At 40.3% G+C, this 25,336-nt stretch overlaps 1 protein-coding gene across 2 annotated transcripts; it reads left to right on the top strand.

Moving 5' to 3' along the window:
* The first annotated feature begins 319 nt into the window (after positions 1-319).
* SEH1L (SEH1 like nucleoporin) lies at positions 320-22,948 on the top strand. Of its 2 annotated transcripts, none has more exons than XM_043443852.1 (9): positions 320-557; positions 3,283-3,333; positions 6,014-6,160; positions 8,210-8,421; positions 15,382-15,480; positions 17,310-17,450; positions 18,151-18,308; positions 19,529-19,676; positions 22,277-22,948. In XM_043443852.1, the coding sequence occupies exons 1-9, from the start codon at positions 447-449 to the stop codon at positions 22,473-22,475; spliced, it is 1,266 nt and encodes a 421-aa protein (XP_043299787.1). In that variant the 5' UTR covers positions 320-446; the 3' UTR covers positions 22,476-22,948. The 2 variants fall into 2 exon arrangements, with proteins under 2 accessions (XP_043299787.1, XP_043299788.1); XM_043443853.1 differs by having other exon boundaries at positions 20,676-22,948.
* The last annotated feature ends 2,388 nt before the right edge of the window (positions 22,949-25,336 follow it).

The raw sequence follows: 25,336 nt of genomic DNA, 5'->3' as shown, positions 1-25,336 counted from the left end.
CCCACTCCAGTATTCTGGCCTGGAGAATTCCATGGACTGTATGGGGTCGCAAAGAGTCGGACACGACTGAGCGACTTTCACTCCACTTCAGGGTACAGACTGCGCCGCAGCCAGGCGACAGAGTACCACGGTCCCCGCCGCGCGGTGTTTGACCTGCCGCCGGGCCTCCCGGGGTACGACGGGCCGGGGGCGGGGCCTTGCCAGGTGTGACGGGCCGGGGGCGGGGTCCCGCGGGGTATGACGGGCCGGCGGCGGGGTCCCGCGGGGTATGACGGGCCAGGGGGTGGGGCCCCGCGGGGTATGACGGGCCAGGGGGCGGGGCGGGCGCAGCCCGGGGCGCGCGAGCAGCACGCGGGAAGCACCGCCGTGCGCGCCCCGGCGCCGGGTCCGGGTGGGCTGCGGTCCGCGCGCCGCCGCGCCGGAGGCGGGAGGGGCCCGGCGCAGCCATGTTCGTGGCGCGCAGTATCGCGGCTGACCACAAGGATCTCATCCATGATGTGTCTTTCGACTTCCACGGGCGGCGGATGGCCACCTGCTCCAGCGACCAGAGCGTCAAGGTGCGGGCCAAGCCCGGAAGCGGGCGGGAACTTGCGCGGCCCGCTGTCCGAGCAGGGGGCGCGTGGAGAGGGGACTGCACCAGACTTGAGGCGCCTTGCTGGGCACGAGGCCCGGCGGCCTGGCAGGCGGACGCCCTCCTCCCGGGTATTGTGGGGTCACTGCCGCCCGGGCCGCCTCTCCGCGGTTGTCTGAGTGCGTGCGTGCGTCACGGCGGCGGGCGCGCTCCCGCTGAGGGGGAAGCAGGGCGCGCCGGTCGGCCCGGCTTGCCCTGGGCTCCAGGCTGGGTCTTGAGCGCCTGGGGGGGTCCCGGTCGGCGGGACCCAGGACCGGGGGCGCCGGCCCTCCGCTCTCCGCGGGCGCCCGTCGGATTGGGCTCTCTCCCTCCTTGTTCTCACAGCCGAGCCCCCTCGCTGACGGGTCTGTGGCGAGGCCCGGGTTTTCTCCCCGCCCCTCTGCCCGCCGCGGCCGCGTGACCGTAGCGATAATTGGCGTTCGTCAATCGAGTAGGTTTCCTTATCCGCTTAGAGCTGTGTTCTAGAGGATTGCCCCGTGTGAGGAGTTTTTGTCTGTCGGGGTATTGCAGTGAAAAGATCTTCGTTAATCCAGCTTTTTATGTTTTTTGGAAATTTTTCTTAGGCTCATTGCAGTAGAGAAATAAATGAGTATTTTGAAAGCTCTTGAGAGTACTGGGTAGATTGTCTTTTTGAAGGTTGTACTGTTTTACAGCTGCCGGTGAAGAGTATCAGTGTGATAGTTGTTCGTGTCGGGCATTATCATTGCAGGTTTTTCTTTAGTGTTTTCGTTATTGCAGTGAACTACAGGTAACAAAATTTACCACCTTAACCGTTTTTATTAAGTATGTTTGTATCTTTGCATCGGTCACCGCCATCCTCACTTTGCACTGTCAGCATTAAGCATGACTCACCTATCCCTGAAGCGTCCACCCCGGTCCCCGCCCTTGTACTTTATGTCTCTGAATTTGGCTACTCCAGCGGCCTCATACAAGTGGGATCATACAGGAGTTGTCTTTTTTTGTGACTGGCTGATTTCACTTAGCTTAATGTTTTGAAGTTCATACGTATTGTAGCATTTGTCATAATTTCCTTCCCGAGAAAGGAAGCGTTTAAATAATCTAAAAACTTTTAGAGAGGCTAAATATATGTATCTGCATATACCACATTTTACATATACTTATCTGTTGGTGGAGTTTGGTTCCTTCTACATTTTAGTTGCGAACAATGCTGCTGTGAATGTGGGTGAACAAATACAGCTTTGGGACCCTGCTTTCAACTCTTTTGGGTGCAAACCCAGAAGTGGAATTGCTGAATCACATGGCAATTCTACTTTTATTTGAAAAATTTTTAATAATTTTTATATATGTGTTGCTGTTCTTGGGCTTTCTCTAGTTGAGGAGAGCGGGGGCTACTCATCGTTGTGGTGCTCGAGGCTTCTCATTAGCGGCGCTTCTCCATGCGGAGGATGGGCTCTAGGTCACGCAGGCTTCAGTAGTTGCTGGTCATCAGCTCTAGGAAGTGGGTTTGGCGTTGGTAGGCGAATTCTATCCACCGGGGAAGTCCTCTTTGACGTTTTTTGAGGAGCCACAATACTGTTTTATCATTACATTTTTATGAATTGACTTATTTGGGGGACATATCATTACATTTTTAAAAAACTGGTTAAACTGTCCTGTTATTGTAATGTCTATTTTTTGTTGGTATGAAGGTTCAGTGTTTTGTCTTGGTGGTTATATATATAGTTGTCTCGTTATTTGCAAGTTTTGTATTTGTGAATTTGCTTATTCTATAAAGTTTATTTGTACCCCCCAAAGCAACGCTCATGGTTATTTGTTGACATGACCAGGTGGCAGAAAAATTGGAGTTGTCCAGGTTGTGTTCCCAGCTGAGGTTGGACAGGTGATGCTCTGGAAGCGTCCTTCTGAGTGTCTGGTGCCACATTTTTCACATTTTCATTCTTTTTGTTGGTGAATTTCACTGGCTGAAGTGGTCCTCAAGTGTAGTGCTGCATAATGTCTCACAGCAAGAAGGCTGTGAGTGCCTTCCTGAAAAAGTGTGTGTTAGGGGAGCTTCATTCAGATGTGAGTTACAGTGTTGGTGTGAGTTCAGTTCAGTTCAGTCACTCAGTTGCATCTGACTCTGTGCCAATGAAATGCCGTGTGCCAGGCTTCCCTGTCCTTCACCAACTCCTGGGGCTTGCTCAAACTCATATCCATTGAGTTGGTGATGCCATCCAACTGTCTCGTCCCTTGTCATCCCCTTCTCCTGCCTTCAGTCTTTTCCCAGCATCAGGGTCTTTTCCAGTGTTCAGTGTTAGTGAATCAATAACGTATACAAAATAAGGTATTTGCAAACATACACAGGTAAAACAAGGTTATTTATAGGTTGGTTGATAAATGCTTTGTGACCAGAGGCTCCTGTGAATTGCATCTGTTTCCCCCGGGCAGGAGTGGTCAGTATTGGCCCAGTGACTTTCTAGGCAGCAGCACTGTAAGTGCCTGACTTGAGTGGCACTGTTATCATCTCCATTAACTGTTGGAGGGAAGGTTCCTTGACTGACGTGTCCTCAGTCCTCAGTAAATATTTGGTTGAATGAATGAATGTTTACTTACTGATTTTATCTTTTGTGAATTTATGTTTCCCTCCTTTGTCCTCACTGACTCAATTAATTTGTAGGAATTCTTGGTATAAAATATCTTTTTTCTTACAGGTCTGGGATAAAAGTGAAAGTGGGGAATGGCATTGCACTGCTAGCTGGAAGGTTAGTATTTATTTTTACGGTGATTTGAAAAAATTGAAACATTTACTATTGGGTAGCATTAGTGACTTTCTGTTCAGTTTTGAGAATTATAAAATTTATACCTTTTACTTTTTTTCACTACTAAAGTAGCAAGTGCCCTTCAGAAAATTTGAAAGTAAGAGTTTGAAATTCTGTAGCATTTTAACCTAATCGTTTTTAGCATCTCAGTATGTCTTTCTTAACCTTTTTCCTTTACGTATTTTTTAATAGTTGTGATGTGTTGTACATAGCTTTATTTTTTGCTTTAAAAAAATAGCTTTACTCAAGTAGAGTTTTACGTATCTTGAGAATCACCAATTTTAACTGTACAGTTCAATGAGTGTTAGTTTACACAGTTGTGCAGCTCTGCCACAATCTAGTTTTGGGACACTTACCATCAACCGTGAAATTTCCCTTGTGCCAGCTTGGGAGTTAATTGTCCTTCCCTTCTTATGCCCCAGGTAACCAGTGAACTGTTTTCTGTTTATAAAGTTTTACTTTCTCTAGACATTTCATATAAATGGAATTCTACAGTATGTAGTTATTTGTTTCTACTTGCTTTCCTTAGCTTGTTTTTGAGGTTCATCCATGTTGCGGTATGTATCAGTGGTTTGATCCTTTGTAAAATTGAGTAGTAGTCCATTGTATAAATAAAGCTACATTTACTTACTCATTCACTATTTGATGGACATTTGTTTTTAATTTTTGATGATTATGAATGGTGTTATGAACATGCCATACAAGTCTTTGTGTGAGCATTTTTTATTCTTTTAGATATCTAAGAGTAGAATTGCTGGACTGTGTATAGTTTTAACTTTTTGAAAACTGCCAGACCATTTTCCAAAGTGCCTAAACCATTGTATGTTCCCACCAGCAATGTATGAGGGTTCCAGTCTGTCTTTTTGATTATATTAGTAGCCATCTTAGTGGGTGTAAAGTGTGTCTCATTGGATCTCGGTTTGTATGCCTTTAATAGCTACCGGTGTTGATAGCATTTTCATGTGCATGTTTGTCATTTATTTACTTTCTCTGGTGAAGTGTCTATTGAAATCTTTTGTCCTCCCCTCCCATTTTTTAAATTGTAGTGAGAGTCAACATAAAGTTAACCATTTCAAGTAAACAAATAAATGTTAATGCATTTATTGCATCCACAATATTGTACAATTGCTTCCTCTAGTTCTAAAACTTATTTTTATCACTTTAAAAGGAGGCTCGTATTTTTGCTTTATAATTAACAGATTTCATTAGTACTTTGGTATGTTTTTAAACATAAATACAGCAACAAAACAAATATGACAACAGATAGACCCTATTTTGCTTACTAATTGATATTTGTTTGCTTTTTATTGTGATGAATCCTTTGTGCAGTCCTTATTTAGTTAGATCATGCTTTACCAGGAAGCTAACATTTAGCGGGATCTCGCTGCGCTAGTGCATCTTTGACTTTATAGCCTATATAAGTAAGAAAAGTGAAATAAAAAGATTGGACAGAACAGAGAATAAAAATAAGGGTGCAGGGACTTCCCTGGCCACCCAGTGGTTAAGATTCTGGTTCCACTGAAGGGGGCACAGTTTCAGTCCCTGGTCAGGGAATGAAAATCCCACATGCCAGCAGCCAAAAAAAAAAGGATGCAGAGTTTACCATTGGATGATGACATTGTTACCATGTAGAAATTACTGAATTATGAAAGTGTTCTGAGATTGAGTGTACAAAACGTGTTAGATACATGGAAGCCTGAAACAGATTTTGTGAGCATCAGGGGTGGACTGGTGCTTGTGGTCATACAGTATTTTTATTGGAAAGCACAGACAATTTTATTGATACGAAATGCTTTTAAGACTTTTCTGCCTTTTTTTTCTTGGTCAACATAAAGAGTTGAATAATAGTAATTTGATGTTTTTCATATATAAAGATAGTGCTGTTGAGCTTTAAAGTATTCCCTCAGAGTATGGAGATTTGGGCTTCTCTGTATTTGTCCTCTCATTGCCTCTTTTCCTAGCCAGACATCAGAATCATTTTAAGTATTTTGTTGCTACGGTTTCTTATACTGTCAGGCTTTTGAAGCATATAATTTTGATTAATCTTACTTATTTTACTAGGTAGATGTTCCCTGTAGAAGCAATTTGCAAGTGAAAAAAAATAATGGACTTAAAAAAAAAAAATGGACTGATAGAATCTCTGTTTAAAAGCTTTGTTAGGTTAAACTCTGTACTAGGTCTCTGTTAGTAGCACTGAAAAAGGTCAACTTTATCCAGAAGGGTTTTTTTTTTAATCCGTAAAATGTTAGAAGAACTTGACTCCAGAAGAGCTGTAATCCTAAATATGACGTATCTTCTAAAAGTTAAAAGTTCTAGAATTTAGCTTGTTTTATTTTGGCCATGCTGCATGGCATGCAGGGTCTTAGTTTCCCAACCAGAGATTGAACCTGTGCCCCCTGTGATGGAAGTGTGGCGTTCTAACCACTGGACCACCAGGAAATACCCTAGAAGTTAAATTTTTAAATGTTAAATTGAGTAGCTTTGTCCACTTTTTTTTTTTTTTTGCTTTTTCCACTTTTTGAGGTAAAAATATCTGTATTCTATTTCTTCAAGTGACATCTTATTTGTGTGCAAAATGAGTAAACTCGTCTTTTTCCGTTTTTTTCTTTTTTTGATTCCTCAGACACATAGTGGATCTGTGTGGCGTGTGACATGGGCCCATCCTGAGTTTGGTCAGGTTTTGGCTTCCTGTTCTTTTGACCGAACAGCTGCTGTCTGGGAAGAAATAGTAGGAGAATCAAATGATAAACTGCGCGGACAGAGCCACTGGGTGAGATGTTTGTTAGCGGTGGGTGGGCGGGTGGAGGCAAGAGCACCCGAAAAGCTGTGATCTTTGTAAGGACACTTTGGGGAAGTGAGACTTTCAGTCCCACCCCTCTGACCTGCAGGGAGGGGAGATGGCTATGGATGTACTGATCACCAGTAGCCAGTGAGTTAGTCATTCATGCCTATGTAATGACGCCTCCATAAAAACCCTAAAGGATGGCGTTTGGAGGCTCCTGGGCTGGTGGAGATACAGGGACATGGTGCTGGCAGGAGCATGGGGGCTCCGCACCTGTCCCTGACCGTACCCCATGGGTCTCTTCTATGTGACTTCGTGAGTTACAGCAGGCAGTGAGAAGCACAGGTAACACCCGGGTTTTGGACTGGTCCTGAAGAATGACAGTCTTGTGGGACTGAACTCTGAACTCCAGAATCTGATGCTATCTCCAGGTAGTTAGTGTCAATACTGAGTTGAATTCTCCTTGGACACCCTTCTGGTGTCAGAATTGTCTGTGGGTGTGAGGATTAGCCCCCAACCCCACTCTCCGGAATTGAAATTGTTACCAGAACCCTTTTACTTCTTTAGGGAAATGTCTAATCAAGTCCTTTGCCCATTTTTTGTTGTTGTTGAGTTGTACGTAGGAATTCTTTATGTACTTTATTTCCTTAACTGATACATGATTTCTAAATCTTCTTTCTCATTCTGTTAAGTTGCCTCTCGTCTCTTGATAGAGTGTGCAAGGGTTGTATGCAAGGATTTCATGAAGTATAGTTTATTTTTTCTTCTGTTTCCTTGTGTTTCTGGTATTATAAGTCATTGCCAAATCCATTGTCATGGAGACTTTGGCCAGAATTTTCTTTTAAGAGTTTTATAGTTCAGTGCTTATGTTTAAGCCTTTGACTCATAGAGTTAATGTTTGTATGTGACATAAGGCAGGTATCTATTGTAATTCTTTTGCACTTCAGTGTCCAGTTCTCTGAGCACCTTTCATTGAGAAGATTGTCTTTTCCCTATAGAATGGTCTTTGGCATCCTTGTCGAAAATCAAGTGACTGTATTTGGAGAGTGGTGGCAGTATGAAGGATTTTTTTCTTCAAACTTAATGATTTGTATTTAGTGTTTCAGCATTTGTGTTATATTAATTATTTATATTATAATCCTGTAATGGCTACCACTCCTAAACCCAACTTATAGGAGTTGGGTCCCAAAACTATAGACAGTAAGCTGTTGATTTCTAAATTTTGTTGACAGTTTCAGTCAAAAGTCAGCTCATGTAGGAGTCAGGCAGTAGCTGGTATCTGCCATACTGGGGTTCCCTAATTTCCAGAACACCAGCTTCCTACCATTCTCTTGGTCTCTGCTGCATGCCTTCTTTTAGAAGTGGATACTATTGGTCCAAGCAGGGTTAACCAGCACTTACACTTGACAGGAGAAGTTGTACTCCCTCCCTTTTGCTGTTAAAGGATCTTAAAGCTGTTTCCAACCTGCTTTGCATGACAAAACTGCCCATATGAAAATTCTAACATTTTCTGCTTTTCTCCTATCTGCCTAAGGACTTCCCAGGTGGCACTAGTAGTAAAGAACCCACCTGCCAATGCAGGAGGTGTAAGAGACTTGCGTTCAATCCAAAATTGGGAAGATCCGTTGGAAGAGGACATGGCAAACCCATTCCAGTATTCTTGCCTAGAGAATCCCATGGACAGAGGAGCCTGGCGGGCTACAGTTCATAGGATCGCAAAGAGTTAGACACAACTGATTTAGCACGTACACGCTGCTTAAGAAGAAAGAATTTATCTAATAAAGTTAGGCTTCACAAGGTCTTCTTTCTTCTGCATTAAAGGAGCAGCTGATTATAGGTCACTGATTGTGAGGTTATGTACATGGTGTTTTTCCAAGTCCTTTGGAGGAAATTGAGGCCTCCCCAATTTTTGAGTGTCTTTTCAAGGTTGTACAGTTTTCTGAGGAAGTGGCAACAGACCCCTGTGATTCAGAGCCTGTGCTTTTTCACCCTGGCATCCTTTCTTTTTGTGTGTAATTTACTTTTTTTTTTTTTCAGGTCAAGAGGACAACGCTGGTGGACAGCAGAACGTCCGTTACCGATGTGAAATTTGCTCCTAAGCATATGGGTCTCATGTTAGCAACATGTTCAGCAGATGGGATAGTTAGAATCTATGAAGCTCCAGATGTCATGAATCTCAGCCAGTGGTCTCTACAGCATGAGATCTCATGCAAGCTCAGCTGTAGTTGTATTTCTTGGAACCCTTCAAGGTAGGTGATATAAGCCTAGTTATCATTACACTTAGCATCAGATGCTTGATTTTTTGAAAATGTCTTTCTTAAGTGGTCTTGCTTATCTATTTTTAAATTCTCTCTTCTCCACCCTGTCATGTCATGTCTCTTTTTTTTTTTCCCACCCTGTCATGTCTCTTATCCTTCTGTTTCTACTCCACAGGAGAAGCTAGCCACTGTAAACATTCTGGTAAACTTTTTGAACTTTTCCCTTGCATATACAAGTAAATATTTACTGCCTTTATAAACACACACACGCACACACACACATAAGTATATACACACACACACACACAGAGGCACACCTAGGTATATGCTATCATGTACACGTGGACCTAAAACACAGACATGTATAGACCTAACATTTTCCTTTTTTGCAGTTTGCTTCTTACACTTATAAATACATTGTGGGCTTTTTTTTTTCTAATTTCTAGTTTAAAATTTTTTTTGATTGTGTTGGATCTTAGTTGCAGCACGAGAGATCTTTCATTGCAGTGTGGGGGCTTCTCTCTGGTTGTTGATATGTGGGCTCCAGAGCACAGGGGCTCTGTAGTTGAGGTGTGTGCGCTCAGTACTTGTGGTGCCCAGGCTTAGTTGCCACGTGGCATGTGAGATCTTAGTTTCCTGACTGAGGATCAAACCCACGTCACCTGCTCTTGACGGTAGATTCTTAACTACTTGACCAGCAAGGAGGTTCCCGCATTGTGGGTGTTTTCCTGTGTCCTAGTGCATCTAGTCCTATCTTACTCCTTCCTTGCTGCGCAGAGTGTGATTCTAAGACTGTCACTGTTTTATTTTAAGTGGTTTCCTTATGCCTCTGGTTCTTGCCGTGTTATCTTTAAACAGAATTTATACTCACTCTGTGAAAGATGACTTTAGCACATTAAGAAAGCTTTCTACTTGTGAAAGTGTGACAAGATATTTTATTTGTTGTTCTTCAGTTGTATGTAATTGTCGTAATTCAAATACTTCTTCGCTTAGTGATTTATCAATTTTCAGACTGTATGTTGACTCACTTCTCTTTTTAAGACAGAAGAAATTAGCTCTTTTTTGCTTCTGTCACACATTCACACTCTCATTTCCTAATGTTTTGTTACTTTGCTTGACTATATAGTGACAAGATTTATAATATTTGTCTTTATGTTTTGTAACCATGTAGTACACATAAAAGTACTTTTATCTTTTGATTGTAAGTTGATTCAAAATACTAAGTAGCAACTGAATTTGTAAGACTAGATAGTATTCATTCTAGACACAAATTAATCTATTTTCATAGCTGTAGTTCACAGAATTATGTGGCATTGACTTTGACAGGTGCTCTTTTCTCGTTACTGATTACTTCGGGTTATATTTATGTGTCACAGTTTTCATATCATGAGTTGCCTTTGGGTTTTTTGTTTTCCTTTGGTCACGCAACTCTTAAAGTAACTTTTTTTTTCCTCCATAGGGGGTTGATGGCAAACTAGAAATTCTAGAACACCTGAAAATGTCTTAGTTTTACTCCATGCTTAATTGTAGTTTGGCTAGCTCTAGAACTTTGGCTAAGTTCAAAATGGAAGACTTTCAGAGATTTTAAAGGATTCTTGAATCTTAGTTGGTGAGAAGTGTGCGGTCAGTCTGATACTGGATCTTTTGTAGGCAGCCTATTTCTGGAAGGTTTTAGAATTTTGTTTTACTACTTCTTTGAGATGCAAGTATATTCTGTGAGTTTGTGGTTTGTCCATTTTGACAGTATGATGACTTTTGATTGCAGAAAGTTCTGAATTTTAATATGGCCACATTTAAATCTTTTATGTTGTGCTTTTTTTTTTTTTTGAGAAATTCTTCCTCACCTTGATGTTATCAAGTGTATTCTGAAAGGTTTTTGGTTTTGCCTTCCCTTCTGGCTCAGCTTATAAAAAATCTGCCTTACAATGCAGGAGACCTGGGTTCGAGCCCTGGGTTGGGAAGATCCCCTGGAGAAGGGAAAGGCTACCCACTCCAGTACTCTGGCCTGGAGAATTCCACGAACAGTATAGTCCACGGGGGTCACAGAGAGTTGGACACAGCTGAGCCACTTGTACTTTCACTCTTAGGTCATTAAACCTCCTGAAATTACTTTGTATGGTTTAAGATAGTGGAATTCTAAAATTTAACCAGGATGTTTCAAGGTATTTTTTCTTTTTTAGGAAAGATTTCAAATATAGTAATAATACAGTAGACCCTCATATATTCATCACCCTGCTACAATAATACAAAGCCACTCTTATTTTTGTTCATGAGTGCCCCATGACTCATTACAATTGGTTGGTTGATTGATTTGCTGTTTATTTGTTTATTGATTAGAGGTTGTAGCTTGTAGAATTTCCTCTTTAATGGTAGTGGTTGAGCTCTTTTTCACTTAGCTTTTTTGCTGTCTTATGTCCTTCTGCTTCCTGGAATTCTTCCAGATTTCTTGATTTCTGATGGCATATTCTGATTTCTGCACTCTTAGAATGTATTCTTTCATCATTTCATAGAGGTATAGAAAAGAGTTGCAGGTGATCAGTCTCTCGTATTCAGAGAGTTGGATGGCTTTGCTCACTGTTTAGTTATGAGCCATATTTGGAAGATGGTTTAAGTGTGATCTTTTTTTTTTTCTGAATATACAAATGAGGTAATCCTCAATTCAGGTTGTTACCTGGATAATTTCTTTTTTAGAATATTTAACAAACTATTTATATTTTCAGTGATTTTAGAATATATTATCATAAATGTACTTGTCCTTGCTCAGATATTTAACATTGTGAAAGAATAATCTGTGGGACACTGAAAGAAGAAGTCTTGTGAGATATAGAAACATCTGTAATTTACAGCCCTTCAAATAGCCAAGAATTATAGTACATAACTTGTAATTTTATTTTGTCACTATAGCACTTCACAGTTTACTTAGTGTTTTTCTTATATTAGGTGATTTGATCTCGTTATCAGAAGCTTTAGTAATAAAGACCTAAATGTTTTTTTTTCAATTACATTTTGTTTTCAGCTTTATGAGATGGGCAGATCACAACATCAAGACCAAAGGTTAAACAGAGGTATTAGTTTCATATTATACCTCAAACAGAGGTATTATTTCATAGAGGTATTAGTTAATCTGAATGTGGGAAGCAAGGGAAATCAGTATCTAGGTAATTAGACATAGAAATGGAAAAAAAAAATTAACCTAGAGTTCACCTCGGAGTTCATTCTCTTATTGCTTATCTTTTGCCTTTTTAAAAATGTAGTTGGCTACGAATGAGTGTGGAGAATTAAAGAATGACAGGCATGCCTTCCTAAGGGTGGTCTTTTCTACTTTCCTCCTCCATTGGGATGGGATTCTTTTTGTGCAAAGCATGTAAAAAAGTTTTTTTGCCATGGATTTGGTCACCATAAAGTTACTTTTCATGTAATAAAATTCTAAGATCTGTTAGGTGTGTTTTGTTTTGTTTTTTTAATCAATTGAATGCTTGAAGCCTTTTCTTTGGGGAAAAGGACTACTTTCTATCTCAGCCATAAGAAAACGTGGTAGAAATATGGGGAAAGGCTGGTGTTGTTGGTCCCCAGGTGAGACCTCTGGGGTACCCTTCCTGGGCGTGGCGGGGGTCTAGTCCACAGCTAACTGGTGGGTTGCACAGCTGCTGGATGAGTTTTTTTTTTTTTTTTTTTGCTGGATGAGTTTTTAATTCTCTGAACTAAATGTGTGTTGATGTTATAATTCAGTTCAGTTCAGTCAGTCAGTTGTGTCCAACTCTTTGAGACCCCATGAACCACAGCATGCCAGGCCTCCCTGTCCATCACCAACTCCTAGAGTCCACCCAAATCCATGTCCATTGAGTCATTGATACCATTCAACCATCTCATCCTCTGTCGTCCCCTTCTCTTCCTGCCCTCAATCTTTCCCAGCATCAGGGTCTTTTCAAATGAGTCAGCTCTTTGCATCAGGTGGCCAAAGTCTTGGAGTTTAAGCTTCAACGTCAGTCCTACCAATGAACACCCAGGACTGATCTCCTTTAGGATGGACTGGTTCGATTTCCTTGCAGTCCAAGGGACTCTCAAGAGTCTTCACCAGCACCACAGTTCAAAAGCATCAGTTCTCCGGCACTCAGCTTTCTTTATGGTCGAACTCTCACATCCATACATGACTACTGGAAAAACCATAGCCTTGGCTAGACAGACCTTTGTTGACAAAGTAATGTCTCTGCTTTTTAATATGCTGTCTAGGTTGGTCATAACTTTCCTTCCAAGGAGTAAGCATCTTTTAATTTCATGGCTGCAATCACCATCTGCAATGATTTTGGAGCCCAGAAAAATAAAGTCAGTCACTGTTTCCGCTGTTTGCCCATCTATTTGCCATGAAGTGATCTGACCAGATGCCGTGATCTTAGTTTTCTGAATGTTGAGCTTTAAGCCAACTTTTTCACTCTCCTCTTTCACTTTCATCAAGAGGCTCTTTAGTTCTTCACTTTCTGCCATAAGGGTGGTGTCATCTGCATATCTGAGGTTATTGATATTTCTCCTGGCAATCTTGATTCCAGCTTGTGCTTCATCCAGCCCAGCGTTTCTCATGATGTACTCCGCATATAAGTTAAATAAGCAGGGTGACAATATACAGCCTTGACGTACTCCTTTTCCTATTTGGAACCAGTCTGTTGTTCCATGTGCAGTTCTAACTGTTGGCGTCCGGACCTGTATACAGGTTTCTCAAGAGGCAGGCCAGGTGGTCTGATATTCCCATCTCTTTCAGAATTTTCCACAGTTTATTGTGATCCACACAGTCAAAGACTTTGATGTAGTCAGTAAAGCAGAAATAGATGTTTTTCTGGAACTCTCTTGCTTTTTTGATGATCCAGCGGATGCTGGCAGTTTGATCTCTGGTTCTTCTGCCTTTTCTAAAACCAGCTTGAACATCTGGATATTCACGGTTCACGTATTGCTGAAGCCTGGCTTGGAGAATTTTAAGCATCACTTTACTCGTGTGTGAGATGAGTGCAATTGTGTGGTAGTTTAAGCATTCTTTGGCATTGCTTTTCTTTGGGATTGGAATGAAAACTGACCTTTTCCAGTCCTGTGGCCACTGTTGAGTTTTCGAAATTTGCTGGCATATTGAGTGCAGCACTTTCACAGCGTCATCTTTCAGGATTTGAAATAGCTCAACTGGAATTCCATCACCTCCACTAGCTCTGTTTCTAGTGATGCTTCCTAAGGCCCACTTGACTTCACATTCCAGTGTGTCTGGCTCTAGGTGAGTGATCACACCATCATGATTATCTGGGTCGTGAAGGTCTTTTTTGTTCAGTTCTTCTGTGTATTCTTGCCACCTCTTCTCAATATCTTCTGCTTCTGTTAGGTCCCTACCATTTCTGTTCTTTATTGAACCCATCTTTGCATGAAATGTTCCCTTGGTATCTCTAATTTTCTTGAAGAGATCTCTAGTCTTTCCCATTCTATTGTTTTCCTCTATTTCTTTGCACTGATCGCTGAGGAAGGCTTTCTTATCTCTCCTTGCTATTCTTTGGAACTCTACATTCAAATGGGTCTATCTTTCCTTTTCTCCTTTGCTTTTCGCTTCCCTTCTGTTCACAGCTATTTGTAAGGCCTCCTCAGACAGCCATTTTTGCTTTTTTGCATTTCTTTTCCTTGGGGATGGTCTTGATTCCTATCTCCTGTACAATGTCATGAACCTCCATCCATAGTTCATCAGGCACTCTGTCTATCAGATCTAGTCCCTTAAGTCTATTTCTCACTTCCACTGTATAGTCTTAAGGGATTTGATTTAGGTCATACCTGAATGGTCTAATGGTTTTCTCTACTTTCTTCAATTTCAGTCTGAATTTGGCGGTAAGGAGTTCATGAACTGAGTCACAGTCAGCTCCTGGTCTTGTTTTTGCTGACTGTATAGAGCTTCAACATCTTTGGCTGCAAAGAATATAATCAATCTGATTTTGGTGTCAACCATATGGTGATGTCCATGTGTAGAGTCGTCTTTTGTGTAGTTGGAAAAGGGTGTTTGCTATGACCAGTGTGTTCTCTTGGCAGAACTCTATTAGCCTTTGCCCTGCTTCATTCTGTACTCCAAGGCCAAATTTGCCTGTTACTCGAGGTGTTTCTTGACTTCCTACTTTTGCATTCCAGTCCCCTACAATGAAAAGGACATCTTTTTTGGGTGTTAGTTCTAGAAGGTCTTATAGGTCTTCATAGAAATGTTCAACTTCAGCTTCTTCAGCATTACTGGTTGGGGCATAGACTTGAATTACTGTGATATGAATAGTTTGCTTTGGAAATGAACAGAGATCATTCTGTCATTTTTGAGATTGCATCCAAGTACTGCATTTCGGACTCTTTCGTTGACTGTGATGTCTACTCCATTTCTTCTAAGGGATTCCTGCCCACAGTAGTAGATATAATGGTCATCTGAGTTAAATTCACCCATTCCAGTCCATCTTAGTTCGCTGGTTCCTAGAATGTCAACGTTCACTATTGTCATCTCCTGTTTGACCACCTCCAATTTGCCTTGACTCATAGACCTAACTTTCCAGGTTCCTATGCAATATTGCTCTTTAAAGCATCGGACTTTACTTGCATCACCAGTCCCATCCCCAACTGTGTGTTATTTTTGCTTTGGCTCCATCCCTTCATTCTTTTGGAGTTATTTCTCCACTGATCTCCAGTAGCATATTGGGCACCTACCGACCTGGGAAGTTCATCTTTCAGTGTCTTTTTTGCCTTTTCATACTGTTCATGGGGTTCTTAAGGCAAGAGTACTGAAGTGGTTTGCCATCCCCTTCTCCAGTGGACCACATTCTGTCAGACCTCTCCACCATGACCCGTCCGTCTTGGGTGGCCCCACACGGCATGGTTTAGTTTCATTGAGTTAGACAAGGCTGTGGTCCATGTGATCAGATTGTTATAATTGGGAAAATACGTTTTTCTCTTCCTTTCCAGCTCTCGTGCTCATGCTCCCATGATTGCTGTAGGAAGTGATGACAGTAGTCCAAATGCAATGGCCAAGGTTCAGATTTTCGAATATAATGAAAACACCAGGTCAGTACTGCTTTGGTTAAGTTACTGTTCTGAATTGCATTTAATTTTTTAAAATGTAATTTCTTTATTTGTTAATTCAATTATGCACTGTTTGTCATATTTACTGATTTCCTATGATATGCTAAGTTCTCTTTTCTGGTAATAACTAAATTGAGTGATGTAGCTGCTGTTGCTAAGTCGCTTCAGTAGTGTCTGACTCTGTGCAACCCTATAGACGGCAGCCCACCAGGCTCCTCTGTCCCTGGGATTCTCCAGGCAAGAACACTGGAGTGGGTTGCCATTTCTTTCTCCAGTGCAGAAAAGTGAAAAGTAAAGTGAAGTCGCTCAGTTGTGTCCTACTGTGAGCTACCCCTTGGACTGTAGCCTACTAGGCTCCTCCACCAATGGGATTTTCCAGGCCAGAGTAGTGGAGTGGGCTGCCATTTCCTTCTCTAGAGTGATGTAAAGGAAAAGGTAATTGGTCTCCCAGTATGTACCATCATGCAGGGAAAACAAAAAAAGCAAAATGGTGATGAATTTTATAAACTGGAAGATTCATTCAAGAGAAGACTGTAGAATGAGTAGAAGTTGGCCAGACAAGAGTGCAACTTTCCATGTGGAGAGAGTGAGCCAGTGTAATGTCACTGTGGTTGGAACATAATGGGTCAAAGGGAGACCATGTGGTGGGAAACCAGCAGGGCTTATGTCTTCAAGACCTCCTGCTTAGTGTCCAGTCTTTATCTTAAGGGTATTCTGAAGCCTTTAAAAGACTTCCAAATTGAAGGGTAACAGAATCAGATGGTTGTTTAACTCTTCCTGAGATGTGGAAATAGACTTTGATATAGCTTCCCTTTTTTTAGAGATTTTTTTCCTTAATTTTATTTATTTATTGTTTTTGGTTGTGCTGGGTCTTTGTTGCTGCTCAAGCTTTTCTCTAGTTGCAACAAGTCGGGGCTACTGTCTAGTTGCAGTGCGTAGACTTCTCAATGCAGTGGCGTTTCTTTTTGTGGAGTCCCGCGCTGTAGGGTAAGCAGGCTTCAGCAGTGGTGGCTCTCAGGCTCTGGAGTGCAGGCTCAGTAGTTGTGACACATGGGCCTCAGTTGTTCTGTGCCATGTGAGACTTTTCCTGGATCAGAGATTGAACCCCTGTATCCTGCATTGGCACGTGGATTCTTTAAGACTTAGCCACCAGGGTAGCTCTGGTCTAGCTTCATTTATCATCACTTAAAAAAATTCAATTCTTGCTGTTATTAGCTCAACTTTTTTCTTTACACTCAAATCTTAGGAAATTCAGGTACCCTTTTCCTTAAAAAAGATACTAATAGCTAACAAAGCAAGATCTCATTCTAATTTTTCGTTAACTCTGTTTTAAGCTAAACTTAAGACAATTGAAGGAAGAAACCTGGGAGGTTATATTACTTTCCTAGGGCTGCCGAAACAAATTACTACAAACTGGTGGCTTAAATCAGAAGTTTATTCTCATACTTCTGGAGGCTGGAAATCTGAGATCAAGGAATTGTCAGGGCTTGCTGCCTTCATACTCTTTCCTTGCCTCTTCCAGCTTTTGGAGGCTCCAGGAGTTCCTTGGCTGAGCAGCATAACTGCAGTCTCTGCCATGGCTTCTCCTCTGATGTCTGTTCTCTCTCACCCTGAGATCCTTAATTATATCTGCAAAAGCCCCTTTCCTTAGGTCACAGTCTCAGTTCCTGGAGGTTGGTGCTGGGACGTACTACACACAGCAGAGGTGAACACTGCTACATATGAGCAAGATGGAATAATGGAGACACCTAGACGTGGCTTTTTAAAATTTTCATTTATGATAATTTTGAGGTAAATTGTTTTTTCATTAGGAAATATGCAAAAGCTGAAACTCTCCTGACCGTCACAGACCCTGTCCACGATATTGCCTTTGCTCCGAACTTGGGACGATCTTTCCACATTCTCGCCATAGCAACCAAAGACGTGAGAATTTTTACATTAAAGCCTGTGAGGTGAGTTTTTGAAACAACTAATTTGAAAATTCTCTTACCTTTTACTTGTTTTCATTTGTGGAGGAGAGTGTAGAGGCAAGAATGATCTGAAGAATAGATTCTTAATGAACATTTTATCTATAAATATATGACTTTAGGGAATGGGGAATTGAGTAAAGAGAGATATATGTTTTCTTAGTTGTGTTTATTTAGGCAGATACTAAAAATAGATCCTCTGAATATAACTGGACGCTATACATGTTTGAAGGAATGAGAGGTGGCAGTCTACTTAGGGAAAATTAGTGCTGAGACATTCTTGTGAATAATCTATTTAGCTTTAATTTTTGGAATTTGGAACCTTGGTTTTTCTTTTTTTCTCTTCTTTCTTCCCTTTTCTTATTCTTTCTACTACTTTTCTTTTTAAAAAGTAATCATTTTCATCTCTCTCATTCTTCAGCATTTTGTGGGGAATAAAATCCTCTTTAGTCTCTGAGTATCTTTTATGTGGTAGGATCATGCCAGGTACTGGGGAATCAAATGAAAGTGACTTGGCCCAACTCTCAGTAAGCTGTTACAGAGGTCGGGGGTGGATTTGGATATGACCTTCTGGTGGCATGTATGTGAGACCATTGTTATTATTTAGAACGAGAGTGTATGAGTGTATGTGTGTGTCCATACTCAGAATTCCTTAGGAATTTTTTTTTTTTTTTTAAATTAACAGGAAAGAACTTACTTCCTCTGGTGGGCCAACAAAATTTGAGATCCATATCGTGGCTCAGTTTGATAATCATAATTCTCAGGTCTGGCGAGTGAGTTGGAATATAACAGGAACAGTGCTGGCATCTTCAGGAGACGATGGCTGTGTGAGGTTGTGGAAAGGTAATGTTTCAGTGGAAGAATTGTTGCTGTATGTTGCTACTTTAGAATTTTCCCTTAGAAATGTAAACTCTGAAATATTTTGAAAAAAATGTCTATGGTTACTTTTAAATTAATGTCTCATATTGTTTTGAATCTCTGTCATTTTACCTAGTTCATAGCAGTGATTGACTAATTAAATTACATTTCCATGTGGAATAAAGTAGAACTAATTGTGACAGAATATACACTACCTCCAAAGATACCATTTGCTATGGGTGTAACTTGTATGAGTTCTCTACAGACTCAGGATACAGTCACCTCTCGATTCAACAACTGCTTTAGCCAACTAGCCCTTAGAAGAAAATCTAGGGTCTTCCTCACTTCTCTACAGTTCCCAAAAGTTAGAGAATCTTGAGGCCACTGATTCTAAAAGTTTTACGAATGCCAAGCAGAGAGAAGGTGGTGTGGACGTTTGACACTGACTGTGGGTATTGCGGTCTGCTCTTCTCCATGGATGTTTATCCACTGGGCAGGGGTGCCATGGTCTGTGCTCCACTCTAGTTGGCAGCATCCCTTTCTGAGGATGGGATTATAGCCCAGTTCACTTCCCATGAGAAGTGGCCGTTCCCAAAATGCGATTTGACTGAGTCTCCTGGGGTCAGCGTTCGGCTGTGGTAGAACCAGCCGGGCCTCTGGCTCTGCTGCCCTGTCCCTCTGGGCGTCAGTCAGGACAGCCCCGCCCTACCCGGCAGCCTTCCTACTTGGATTTCCTGGGCTCCGCATCTTCAGTCACCAGGGTTGTGTCCAAACCATCAGGCCAAGCTGGATAAGCCACGCAGACCCCAGAGGTTCTGTTACCCACATCCACAGGGACATTAGCTACCCACATGACATATACCTGCTTAAGTGAGAATGTGACTCTGTTACCCACACATCATACCTGAAATTCATTGTAATGAAGACAATTTATTTTGATATTAATGTGATAATGTGGTAGCTTATATCTGTCAATATGTATCTTGTAAGGAGTGGTGAAAGTTTTGTTTTTTAAATTAGTAATTCTTTAAAAAACTTCAAAAAAACAATTGCTAAAATTGAGATATATGTGTTTCATTTAAAAAATGTCTCTGCTGTTAATTCTAAGAGATGCATAGCCCGTAGGGCTCTCTTATTTAATTGTAGATTTGTGCACTGGAACATAATTGTTAGTCATGTTGATGTGTTGACCACTTTCCTTCCAGCTAACTATATGGACAACTGGAAGTGTACTGGCATTCTGAAAGGTAATGGGAGCCCTGTCAATGGGAGTTCTCAGCAGGGAAACTCAAATCCGTCCATAGGTTCAAATGTCCCAAGTCTTCAGAATTCACTAAATGGATCTTCTGGCAGGTAGGCTGTTTTGTGAGAAAACTAGCAATTATCTTCTTTTTAAATCATTCAGGTAGCTGTACTGAAGGTGTGTTATTTTGTGGGTTTTTAGATTGAATCAAGAAATTGGCACATAATTGTGAAACTAGAAGAGAAAGCACTTTAGTATCTCTGTATTTGATTTATTATTTGGTCATAATATTTCAGGTGGGTTATAATATTGTGATACTTAGTGGTCTACCAGAGATGTGTGTAACTGGGAAGTAGCGAGATGAAGAGGAAGTGTGGGACAGCGCTGGGGCTTGTAATCCAGAGGAGTCAGTGTCACTAGTGCTGGGAGGGTAGCCTTTGAGTCAGGTTAAACTGAAATTGTAAATAAAGCACATGAACTAAGGCTTTGTAGAAGAGTGAGTTAAGTGTTTTTGGTGTGTGTGTTTAAAACTTTCATGGAGATTATAAGAGGAAATGGTAAATTGAATTGACTTTTTTAGAAATTTTAGTATATTTTAGATTCACAAAGCATGTTTGATGTCATTAGAGTCATCCTTTGTTTTCATGTTCAAATTTCAAATATGAATTTGTAAGGTAAAATTATTTTAATATGCCTTTGTGAATAATTTGGAATACTATTAAAGAAAATTTAAAGCACAGCCTTAACAAACTATACTGTAATGGTTCTTTTGTCAATTTAAGAGAATTGCATTTTAAATTTCCCATTTTTATATTGTTACATTTTTAAAAGAAGTCCTGCGTTTTGATTTTTAAGTATTTGTATAAAAACAACTTCAGGTACCATAGGAGATATAAGAATATAAAGATTATTTCATGAAGCAAAGGATACTAGTGTTTTGTTTATTTATTTTTTTTCTTAAATCTAGTGTTTGGTTGCTGCCTGTACTGCATATTTTCTTTTGTAAAGAGCTTTGAAGTTTTGATCTGTGTTCTTATTGTGCCAATAACCATCTGTGTTAGATCTGTGATGCATTTTCCCTTCTCCATTTGTATTATGTCCTTTAACAGAAAGCACAGCTGAGTACCAGCTAACTGGAGTAACTTTGCTGTTTTGCTGCTTGTTGCATGCACACAGGAATGGAAATCGAGCTCCTTTTCCCCTTCCCCAGCGCCGTTTGACCTCTCCCAAGATACACCAGCAGCCTGCTTACTACTAAACGCAATCCAAAAGGCCTTTAAAAATACAATGTATATCATTTTTTTTGTACTAGCCAGTTTATTGACACTTATTTAAAATTTTTGAAATATAAATGGAGAGGCTTTTTGTTGAGACACTGTCACCAAAACAATTTTTTGAAATGTTTCTGAAACTCACGGGTTTTAAAATTAAAAGATTGTTACCATCCTCAGTAGTTGGGAGGAGGGAAAATATCACTATTCCATCTGGAGAATGTATATAGACTTCTGTCTTTTATTTTCTAAAACAGTAGGCTAAAATGAATTTTTATAATTTCAATTTGAGGATTGAGTAATTATTTTTCATAAAGATTGTTTTGAGTGCTAATTTGTTTACTTTTTGTAGAATTGGTTTATACATGATACTATTCAGTATAACTCTGTTATTTCTTTGAAATGTTTAAACTATTATTAGTGAAAGAGTGAGAGAAATAGTAGTGACAGTAACTTGACTGTACAGTTTGTAGCCAGACAACATTTGGTATTGCTTCATTTATAATTTGGTAGTAAAATGAAAACATTGTTGTAAGTTTTCAGTTTATATTCACTAAAGAGGTAAATATTTCTAATATGTGCTTGTATATTTTTATGGTGTGATTTCATGGCTTAAGGTTTCCGTCAAGTCAAAATTTGGAAACTTACTATAAGAAGCAGATAAAGCTTTGCTAAAATTGTGCATGCATGTTAAACCTCCAGGTTCCATGTCCCAGGATTTTCTTAATTTTGTTGGCTGCTTCATTTAGTTCATACCCTCTGATGACAGAGCTATAAATCTTTTTTTGAGAAAATGCTAAAGTATTACGGGTAAGTTATAAAATAGTAGGCTAACAGTAGGACATATTTTTGAGCCCTTTTATTTATCAACATTTTGTACTAATCAAAGGTTTTTGCAGAAAAACATTTAAGTGTATTTTAAGACTGTGTTTCTTGGAAAGTATGTTGCAGTAGCTGGCCATACTATGTGAACCTCTCTCTGAATTGGTCCCGAGTGTCATGTGTGCACTAAAACTGCTGTTGCTACAGGGGAAGCGTTGCTTAAAGAAAAGCTTACGTGATATGTAAATTTCAGGACAGCATCAGTATGTTTCTGAGAGATTAGAAAATGTTTTAAATTATAAAATTAATGTCTTCTTTTGTAACATTCATACTGAAGATTTTTTTTTTTAACATTTTTAAGTTAAACAGATTCTATTTCTTTTTTCAAGTTTCTATACTTGCTTAAGCAAGCCTGATTTGAGTAAGGGTCTTGATTTTGCTGTTATGTTCTGTTAGTTTTGGCATGAATATACTAAAGCTTTTTTTTCTAGCATGTGTTTTCCCCTCTTTGGTTCTCTTTGTATTTACTACTTTTCTCTTTTTCTTCTGTTTTTTTTTTTTTCTCTCTGTTGTTTTTGTTTTGTTTTGGTGTTTTGTTCCTGTCTTCATTGTTTCAGGTATTTCTTTCCCCCTCTGGATTCCCCACGGGCTGGATCGAGATGGTCCAGTTATGCCCAGCTCCTTCCTCCTCCTCCTCCTCCTCCTCTGGTAGAGCACTCTTGCGATGCTGACACTGCCAGTCTCCAGTATCCTCACCCTCGCAGACGATCTCTCTCTCGGCCTCTTAATCCCTTACCTGAGAATGAAGGGGTTTAAAAAACACTGATTGAACACTTAAAGGCCTTATTCAAGTGCTTGTAAATGCTTTCATTCCTGGCTTTTTGTTTTTCTTTCAGAAGATTTTTCTAATTAAGGGTGTGTCTTGCATGTATTACAACCAGAACATGGTGTTTGGAACCTAAATGTGTTCGTGCTTTTGCATCAAAGGAATATTTGTTTCATTGGTTTATAACCTTTGATGAAATAATGAGACGTGTACACACAACATTAACTGTGAGTTACACACAAATGGTTGACTTCAAAGTGCCTGTTCTGTACATTTTATTTTGAACTGTTATGGTGTTAAGTTTCTTATGGTTTGTCATACTGGTTAATGTGAAAGCATATCATTATAAAGTTAACCTTGCCTTTGAGACATATTAAGAACTGTTTTTGATTTTTCAGGCTAATGTTGCAACTGACTAGTTTGTAAAATAAATCATTCCTGTGTATAAAGCAGCAAAACATAATAAAGACTGTTTGGTCTTTTTTTTCTTTTAAAGAAAACTGCCTTTCTCTACTTGGAATTACTGTTTAAAGCTTTTGTAATTATTCTCCAAGTAGATTATTTAATAAAATGTATTTTTAAAGATATGAATCTGTTGCCTTATAAAAATAGAATGTATTCTATTTGATGGTTTGTAAATCTTATATTTCCTAAAATATCACATTGCTAAAAAAAAATCCGAACAATCAGAAACTGAGGGATGATCATGGCATTAATTTAAAAGGTAGAAAGTTAGTGTGTAGACTAACATCTAGATCCAGCAGATGTCTACTTAGATTATTTGAACAGCATTTCATGTGCCTGTCAGCTAATCACACATTGATGGTAGAGCTGTTATAAATGTATAACTTAAAATCTAATTTTCAAAGACACTTTGCTATCAGTAGACACTCTCCTCTCAAACCCCAAGAGCTTTTTGACATGCAAGGATAAATAAGGTTCATTATGCTTTAATTTAAGGTGAGGTCTTCCTTCTGTTATAGGACTTAGACTTTAGACTAATCGACTTATCTAATTTCAAAGCAAGAGGTCTCACTTTAAGTCTGGATCTAACTCAGAATTAAGAATTCAAGTTAAAAAAAAAATAAAGAATTCAAGTTAGATTTCAATCATTATAGAGGTACCTGGGATGAAAAGTTAAAAGTGTTAGTCGCTCAGTCATGTCCAACTCTTTGCGACCCATGGATTGGGCATCCCAGGCTCCTCTATCCAAGTGATTCTCCAGGCATGGATGCTGGAGTGGGTTGCCATTCCCTTCTCCAGGGGATCTTCCCGACCCTGGGATTGAACCCAGGTTTCCTGCATTGAAGGTGGATTCTTTACCATCTGAGCCACCAGGGAAGCAGTCTCGGGTAATTTAGTGAATATTGGGCATCTTCTGTGTGCAAGACACTGTGTGTGCTAACACTTTGGGATATGTAAAAAAAAGAGGTAGTCTGTACACATTCATTCTAGTGGGAGAAGGCATTTACAGAATTTACAAAGAATAATAAAAATTTAGCTTCACAGTAAAGGTTGAATGGTACAGGAGACATTAAAGAAAGGGATTTATGTGAGTCAGCAGGATTTGGAAGGGATGTGAAATTTCGACAGGTTGGAATACTTAAAGTGGAGGAGGGCGGAGTCTAGGGTGATGGCCCAAATAGAAGAGGCAAGAGGATTAAGTGTTAATCCGCTGAAAGAATAAGGTGCGTTTGGGGAGCTAGTGGGAGATGAATCTGCATACCTTGTGTTCACACTGTAGAAGGTGCTGGATCTTGGTGTTGAGGTGTTAGCACTCAGAGCAGTTGGTAAAGGGTGTGTGAGACATCCACCTGAATCCCTGCCATGGGGCCGCTTCAAGCTCTAACTGGAATTACAGCTTTGAAATTCACTGGGGGGTCTACTCTTCCTTTTCAGTTGGTCAGATAACAGCTCATGTTGCTTGAGTGCTTTCCATGTGCCAGTGCTCTTCTGGATGCAAGTTAAGTGACTTCATCCTCACAGCAGTCCTCTGAAGCAAGTGCTCTGATGATCCCCATTTTACAGATGAGGCCACCTGCATGCTGCACAGCTAGGAAGTGAGAGCACTGAGATTTAGTCAGTTTGGCCTAGACTCTTTTCCTGTACATACTTTGAGTATAGCTCTTTGTTATGGTCATTGCTCGGTGGCATGGGGGAGAGCTCTGGTCATTTGATCTTTATGATGGAAGGACAGTGAGTTGGGTCCAAGGGATTCAGGATGGGTGACAGTCTGTCACATGGACACAGTCCAGCAGCTCACTGCTAGTGTGTGGCGTAGACAAAGGGTTGCTTTTTACTCTCAGGTAGCATCTTTTCAGCTCTTAGAGCTAAGTCTTTGGTTTATTTTTCCAAGATTGAGAAACTCTTGAGATTTTTCTCCATTTAAACTTTGTTCATTGAGTGTGGACACAGGTAGAATTAGGGGTAGTTGAATGCCAAGGATAGGTTTCAAGGAGAGATGGCAAGAGAACTGTGGAGACATCACTGAATTTGACAGGCCAGTCCTGATAAACTAAAACAAGTGTGCAAGTAGTGTTCAGGGCCAAGCCAGAAAACATGGAATGAGTGACAATAAGGTGTACAAGGAGGCAATTAAGTGTAGGAGAGACAGTGGTCTTTGTGTAATAAACAGAATCAAGGAAGGGTGGGTGTTTTATTCTCTTCACAGAGAGATACAGCGTTTCCAAAGATAGAGACAAAAAAAGTGAAAAGGGCATCCATGGAGGATCACTGGGCAGTACTTTAGAGGAGGTAGAAGATCAAGTTGTAAGCGGGTCTTTTCCCCACCAGGCTAAAATTAGGAGTGGAGGCTGTTAAAGTCCCAAGTGTGCCGTGCCTGTCAGCATTC

This window comes from Cervus canadensis, chromosome 23 (assembly GCF_019320065.1).
Source record: "Cervus canadensis isolate Bull #8, Minnesota chromosome 23, ASM1932006v1, whole genome shotgun sequence".
In the NCBI taxonomy this organism is placed as follows: Eukaryota; Metazoa; Chordata; class Mammalia; order Artiodactyla; family Cervidae; genus Cervus; species Cervus canadensis.
Note: the sequence above shows the minus strand (reverse complement) of the source record. Positions and strands in the feature narration are given on the sequence as shown.

What these genes read in the sequence shown, in the direction of transcription:
- SEH1L (XM_043443852.1), top strand. Translation starts at nt 447, where the DNA reads ATGTTCGTGGCGCGCAGTATCGCGGCTGACCACAAGGATCTCATCCAT. An exon ending in TGCGCGGACAGAGCCACTGG is followed by an intron (nt 6,161 to 8,209) that starts GTGAGATGTTTG and finishes TTTTTTTTTCAG; the next exon opens with GTCAAGAGGACAACGCTGGT. An exon ending in TTTACATTAAAGCCTGTGAG is followed by an intron (nt 17,451 to 18,150) that starts GTGAGTTTTTGA and finishes TTAAATTAACAG; the next exon opens with GAAAGAACTTACTTCCTCTG.